Here is a 7,270-nt window from a genome sequence, read left to right as displayed (position 1 = left end):
GTTATATCTACTAAAACGTAAATTCTATATCAGATTCTTTAAAAGCACTAATAACAAATATATTTTATAATAAATGATTTAACACTTTACAAAAGAAATCTTTAAACTTAAGATCAAATAGAGGTCCCCTAACTTGTTAAATATCTCTGAAGATGACCTCTGAGCCAAACTATAATACGACTACTATTGTCACATGCCATGGAAAGTGTTACAGAATGTCCCACCCCACCTCACCCAGACATGGAACGAGGCACTTAATTCATAGAATCATAGAATATCAGGGTTGGAAGGGACCCCAGAAGGTCATCTAGTCCCTAAATTGTCCCTAAAGCTACTTCATCTCTCTTTTTGCTTCACTGCAGAGCTTCTTCCTAAAACCTTTCCCAGCCTCTCCTGAATGGCTTCTTGATAAACAATTGAAGAAAGCTCACATATCCTTGTAATGCATGAATGTGTTCACTTAAACCACTCTGATACAAAAGGTAATAATTCGTTTGTCCAGGGTCTCAACCTAAATTCTCGCTGCTAGCAATCCTGCTCTCATAGATGTCCCTTGATATCTTTTAATAAAACTCCTACATTTATTTAAAACAAAATGCATCAGGTAAGTCTTATACATAGTGAATAACTGTCAAGCAAGGTAACAAAAGACATTTATAATGTACCACAGCAGAACAGGAGAGGAAAGAAGCAGCTCACCACTAGAGCACTCCTGTACCTCTACCATCAGGACCAGAAAGTGAGGCAGCCCGTGTCTTGATCTCTCCCGGCAAGTTGGGACCCCAAACATTGTAAGGCCTGGTCTGCTGCCTCCTATGAGAGGGAGCTTTGGCCCGTCCATGCTGCACTCACATCTTGCTGATTTGTTCCTAAACAGCAGAAGGTGCTGGTGGCATGAAGGATCAAGATGCAGCGAAAAAAGATCAAAGCAGATGATCATGCCAACCTGATGGGTGAAGACCAAAATGCCAAAGGGCCTTATTACGGGAGTCTGAGCCAGGATCCTATTGAAATCTCAGAGGTAGGCATATAAAATCTACTGTGGGTGGATATTTAGAGCAGTGAGGGGAAAGGGCGGGTCAGTCTGCGCCCATCACCTCCTGCCACATGGGGGATGACTAGGGAGCTATCTGGGGAGCACAGCTCCTGTTCCTGTTGAAGGGGGCGGGGGGTGTGGAGCAACACCAGGGGTGCCTGCATCCAAAGGAAAGATGAAGGAGAGGGTGCTCAGGGAGATCAGCTGCTCCAAGCAATGGACAAGCTTGCATAGAGAGCCACCCACTTCCAAACTGGGTGAGGCTGGCTGGCCATTGTTTGTGGGCCCTGTCTCCTGGCAGTCACTAAATGCACTGAGACTGGTTTGCAAACAGCAGTTCCCACTGTATGCACATGACTTATTTCGTATTACCGTGGTAGTGGCATATGCCCACTGTAAGAGGGCAGCCCTGTAGCCCATTGCCTTCTTTACAGATGAGAGTTTAGATAAGTCCTAGCTAGCACCCCGGTGGGGTCACACTTGCTCCTGGAATCCTGGTGGGGACTGCATGACGCCAGCAGCACCTTCCCTTCCTTTTGCTAGTTCCTGTCAGCATTCTGCAGGGCTGATGCGGATGCAAGCCCAAGCCTCTTATGAGTTAATGCTTTTTTTCTAGCTGAGCAAACCAAGTCAAGTGACCCATGTTCCTCAGAGCACTGCAAATGTCTTCAGTGATGGACGCACCAGGATAGGTGAGGGCACAGTGCAGGGAGAAATGGTGATGTTGGGGGAGGTGGTTTTGAGGTTGGTGGCCTTTCTATTTATTTACTTATTTTATAGAAGGAAACCTGTAAATAAGGGGTGAAGTCCTTAGCCCTGCTCTCAACACCGCGCACACCCTTGGGTTGGGATGTGCCCGCCAGTCCCCACGGACAGGGCAGAACTGAATGGGTTCTGCTGGTTGAAGTAGTTCTGTTAGGCATATCTGGAGTCCACTAGGCCCCTGTCTAGCTTGACTGTCCTGGTTTGTCTCAGGACCCCTGGTCCTTGTGGCTGCAGTAAGAAAGTACCTCTTCCTGTAGCCACATGTGGTAGACTCATTCCATAAACGGCAGGGCTCTTAGGTTTATAATCCCCAGCCTGCTCCTCTCTGCACATGCCCGTTTCTGCAGGCTGCTCGTCTTACTCCACCAAGATTTAGCCCTGTGACAAGAATCAGCTGGGCACTGGGCAGGAGTGGATGGAGAAGCAGATGAAGCAATAGATGTGCATGAGCTGGGTGGTTTTGAAGAGCTTTGCCCCCATGTGCCTTGCAGTGTCCATTTTCTGTGATGTGGACACAAGCTGTCTCTTCTTGTCCCAGACTTCGTCCTGGTATGGGAAGCAGACCCTAAGACTCAGGAGCAGGAGGGACAGAGTGAAGGAACCAGTGCTGAGAGCAAGGTACCCCGGTGGGGAAGAGCTGTCGATGTCCGCAGGACTTGGCGGAAGAAGTTTCTGAACAAGCTCCAGGCTGCTGGAATCTGTATAGAAAAGGTAGCTGGGTCCTTTCTGGTGCCCAGGCAGGCATCGTCCCTGTGTACCAGCGCACTAGCCTAGCTCTGCAGGGCCCTCTGTCCTGGGGGGAAGAGTTGCTTTGTTCACTGGGTCCTGGTCTTTCCCCCTCAGCCCAGTAATCTACATCTGGATGCGTCGGGGTCACCCCCTCCAGAAAGGGGAACTCATTGTCCACCTTGGCTTGGTCCTGGCTTCTCTCAGAGGGGAAAGGAAAGCAAAGGGCCAGCTAGCTGGGCAGTCTGAGGAGGAGGCTGGAAATGCAGCCATCTGTCAGCAACACAGGCAGCCTGCCAGCATGTGGTGATAAATTGAGCCTTCTTCCCCCACTGGAGCCAGGACACATGGTCAGTCTACTCTGCATCACTTACCCTGCAGAGGAAACCTAGTTCATGTAGAAACAGGGCCCTGTGTATGATGCAGCATGTTAGAGCTAAGGGTCCATGTTATAGGCATGGTCCCCTGGGCCAGCTGAGCTGTGATTGGCACAGGAGGAGGGCAAAGGTACCTTTCTATTGTGTAATGTTAGATACCATCACCATGGTATCTGCACACCTTCCAGCAGAGCATTAAGTGACACAAATGACTAATGTCTGTAAACCACCTTCCCACTTCCTTATCCTGAACCTGGTCAGGGGCCCATAGAGCCCCCAGCATAGCCTAGCCTGCCCGCACCTGCCACACCATTTATCTGTCATTAGGGATAACAGGTGGTGCCTCTTGAGGCAGATCTCCCACCCCTTTTCACTGCCAGAGTACCACAGAGTGGATGGAGCCTGGGGCCAGAACTTTACCCAGTTCCAAAATGGCCCCCTCCCCAGTCAGTGGGCCAGGGCGGCAGTGGGCATTTCAGCCTACTGGGAACGAGGCAGAGCTGCGGGGGGAACATCTACACTATTTTTAGCCTCATCATGTGAGCCTGAGCTCTGCCGTGGGTTTTTCTTTGCAGTGTAGACATCCCCCTCTGTAGATGCTTAGGAATGGCACAGCCAGGGTGAGCTCTGCATGGCTGGCTGCTTGCTGCTATGAATCAACATAGCAGCCTCAATTTCAAGGGAGCCTTGTTGATTCACCGCAGCGGAGGATCCAGCCTATAAACGCCAGGCCTGAGTACAACAGGTGGCTAATGCCATCTTTCCCTCTCCTCTCCCAGCATGCGGTCCAGGATGAGAAGAAGGTGGTGCACTATGTGCTGCTGAACGCTCCCTGGAGCGTGCTGTGTTATTACGCAGAGGATCTCCGGCTGAGGCTCCCCCTGCAGGTGAGGGTCTTTCCGAGACTCGTTCCTCTTCCCTCTAGGGCCCAGTTCACCCCTGCAGGAAATGAGGAACTCCTAGTTGCCAGGGTGAAGCCATCCCACTGCTCCCATGTGTCACAGTGGGGGGGGGGAGTTGTGGGGGAGGTATCTCCGCGCTGTCTGATTGGTGTATGCGCTGGGGGGGGCAGGCGCCGGAGGTCGCCCGGGAGGAGCTTCCTTATCCCTTCAGTGCTTCCCCACTCACCCTCTTTCACATGCCAGTGCTCCCAGCCTCTCGTGTCATTGTGCATGCAGCTGGGGCACTCGTCTCTTCCTCCACCCTCCTCTGTCCCCGGATGCTGACTCGGCACCATGCTGCTGCTGTTGTCCTCCTCCTGAGCCTTTTCCTCTTGCTTGTGCCCAGGCCCTGCCGAATCAGGCTTCAAACTGGTCTGACAGAGTGGTGAAGAGGCTGGGTGTCCCCAGCCTGCTGAGTGAGGAGGTTCCAAACATGCCCCTGGACTACTACACTTGTCACTTCAAGGTGAACAAGTTAACATGGTAAGAGCCCGGGGGGCCTGTAGAACGCATTCACTCCTGCTTCCTTGTGCTGATCACCTTTCCTCTTTCCCATCTGGAATGAGCTTCCTGCTGTCTCCCTGAGGGCAAGGGCTGTCGGACAGACAGTTACCCAAGTGAATTTTAATGAATCTGTAAACTCAGGGGTTGTACCCGTATGATTGGAGAATTGCTAACATAGTTCCTATCTTTAAGAAAGGGAAAAAAGATGATCCGGGTAATTATAGGCCTGTTAGTTTGACATCTGTAGTATGCATGGTCTTGGAAAAAATTTTGAAGGAGAAGGTAGTTAAGGACATTGAAGTCAATGGTAAATGGGACAAAATACAACATGGTTTTACAAAAGGTAGATCGTGCCAAACCAACCTGATCTCCTCCTTCTTTGAGAAAGTAACAGATTTTTTAGACAAAGGAAATGCAGTGGATCTAATTTAGCTAGATTTCAGTAAGGCGTTTGATACCGTACCACCTGGGGAATTATTAGTTAAATTGGATAAGATGGGGATCAATAAGAAAATTGAAAGGTGGATAAGGAATTGGTTAAAGGGGAGACTACAACGGGTCCTACTGAAAGGTGAACTGTCAGGCTGGAGGGAGGTTACCAGTGGAGTTCCTCAAGGATCGGTTTTGGGACGAATCTTATTTAATCTTTTTATTACTGACCTCAGCACAAAAAGTGGGAGTGTGCTAATAAAGTTTGCAGATGATACAAAGCTGGGAGGTATTGCCAATTTAGAGAAGGACAGGGATATCCTACAGGAGGATCTGGATGACCTTGTAAACTGGAGTAATAGTAATAGGATGAAATTTAATAGTGAAAAGTGTAAGGTCATGCATTCAGGGATTAATAACAAGAATTTTAGTTATAAGCTAGGGACGCATCAATTAGAAGTAACGGAGGAGGAAAAGGACCTTGGAGTATTGGTTGATCATAGGATGGTTATGAGCCGCCAATGTGATATGGCCATGAAAAAAGCTAATGCAGTCTTGGGATGCATCAGGAGAGGTATTTCCAGTAGGGATAAGGAGGTTTTCGTACCGTTATACAAGGCACTGGTGAGACCTCACCTGGAATACTGTGTGCAGTTCTGGTCTCCCATGTTTAAGAAGGATGAATTCAAACTGGAACAGGTACAGAGAAGGGCTCCTAGGATGATCCAAGGAATGGAGAACTTGGCTTATGAAAGGAGACTCAAGGAGCTTCACTTGTTTAGCCTAACTAAAAGAAGGTTGAGGGGAGATATGATTGCTCTCTATAAATATATCAGACGGATAAATACCGGAGAGGGAGAGGAATCATTTAAGCTCAGTACCAATGTGGACAGAAGAACAAATGGATATAAACTGGCCACCAGGAAATTTAGACTAGAAATTAGACAAAGGTTTTTAACCATCAGAGGAGTGAAGTTTTGGAATAGCCTTCCAAGGGAAGCAGTGGGGGCAAAAGACCTATCTGGCTTTAAGATTAAACTCGATAAGTTTATGGAGGAGATGGTATGATGGGATAACATGGTTTTGGTAATTAAATATTCATGGTAAATAGGCCCAATGGCCTGTGATGGGATATTAGATGGGGTGGGATCCGAGTTACCCACGAAAGAATTTTCTGTAGTATCTGGCTGATGAATCTTGCCCATATGCTCAGGGTTTAGCTGATCACCATATTGGGGGTCGGGAAGGAATTTTCCTCCAGAGCAGATTGGAAGAGGCCCTGGAGGTTTTTCGCCTTCCTCTGTAGCACGGGGCACGGGTCACTTGCTGGAGGATTCTCTGCTCCTTGAAGTCTTTAAACTACGATTTGAGGACTTCAATAGCACAGATATAGGTGTGAGGTTTTTCGCAGGAGTGGATGGGTGAGATTCTGTGGCCTGCGTTGTGCAGGAGGTCAGACTAGATGATCATAATGGTCCCTTCTGACCTAAATATCTATGAATCTATAAGTGGCTCTGAGAGGAGACCTCTTCTCCCACTCCCTGTCTAACAGGCCTGCAGAGCACCCACAGGGAAGCCTGTTACACCACCTGCTGGAGTGCTCATCCAGGCAGCTGCCTGTGCACGTTGTTTGCCTAGATCATAAACTCTTCAGGGCAGGAAGCACATTGGTGTCAGTGTCCCTGAGACCCCTAGTGCACTGCCGAAGCTATCGGAGCAATAAAGGGATAAGAATTAAATACCACCACTTGGCGGGGCACAGGGTACCTATAGGGAGGAGGAGCCATGTCTGCACACAGGGTCGGATGAGGTGGGTAGGTTGACGATCAGCAAAGCAAGGCTGCTGTGAGGGGACTACCCCGGGAGAGTGACTCTATAGGCTGCCCCTCTGAGCTGATGGGTGAAGCCAAGGAGGTGACCTGCTGTTGGAACTGCCCCTGCAAGTGCCTTCTCTTTGCAGCTGGGCTGGCAGGGGCAGGGAGGTGCTGTCCTCGGTTGGATGGGTGAGGTGCAGGGCTTTACCTGTGGCAAAATGGGGTGGGGAAGTGGATGGCCCTGGGCTTGGGGAGAGGAAACAGGATGGCTCGTCCTGTGGGTTGCACTTTTGGGGGCATGTTCCCATCATGGTTCTGGTGTATGTGATTGCAGGTTCCTAGGGAGCAATGAGCAAGACACCTTCTTCAGCAGCACGCAGCGGCACAGGATAGTGAGTAGCCAGTCCAGGGGTCTCCTGGGGAGGGAGAGGTCCCGCAGGGCCTGGGGCTGAGATGTGCCCTTCCTTCTTGGCTTCTGGTTCTTTACATGCTAATTCATTGCTTTTGTGTCAGCCCAGCTGGGAAGGGCTCGAGTGTTCTGGCCTGGGCAGAAAGGGCCACGCAGGGGGAAGGCTTTGGGTGCAGCAAGTTTGGGACGCTGGCGAGGCTTGGGTTTGGGCTAGGAGGAGAGGTGGGTGTCATGGAGAAGGCCCCACTTGAATCTGGACGGTGCAGGCC

General features: G+C 49.9%; 1 protein-coding gene across 1 annotated transcript in view; it reads left to right on the top strand.

The window, feature by feature from the left end:
- The first annotated feature begins 750 nt into the window (after nt 1–750).
- The window catches only part of ANO7 (anoctamin 7), a 29,329-nt gene continuing 22,809 nt past the window's right edge, over nt 751–7,270 (top strand). The window contains exons 1-6 of the mRNA XM_084638367.1: nt 751–1,021; nt 1,653–1,728; nt 2,340–2,512; nt 3,684–3,791; nt 4,192–4,328; nt 6,927–6,984. Coding sequence (XP_084494493.1) covers nt 908–1,021; nt 1,653–1,728; nt 2,340–2,512; nt 3,684–3,791; nt 4,192–4,328; nt 6,927–6,984 — 666 coding nt within the window. The 5' untranslated portion in view covers nt 751–907. The remainder of the gene's footprint in view (nt 1,022–1,652; nt 1,729–2,339; nt 2,513–3,683; nt 3,792–4,191; nt 4,329–6,926; nt 6,985–7,270) is intronic.

Source organism: Lepidochelys olivacea (assembly GCF_965140295.1).
Source record: "Lepidochelys olivacea isolate rLepOli2 genome assembly, chromosome: 9".
NCBI lineage: Eukaryota > Metazoa > Chordata > Testudines > Cheloniidae > Lepidochelys > Lepidochelys olivacea.
This window is presented reverse-complemented; position numbering and strand designations above follow the sequence as displayed.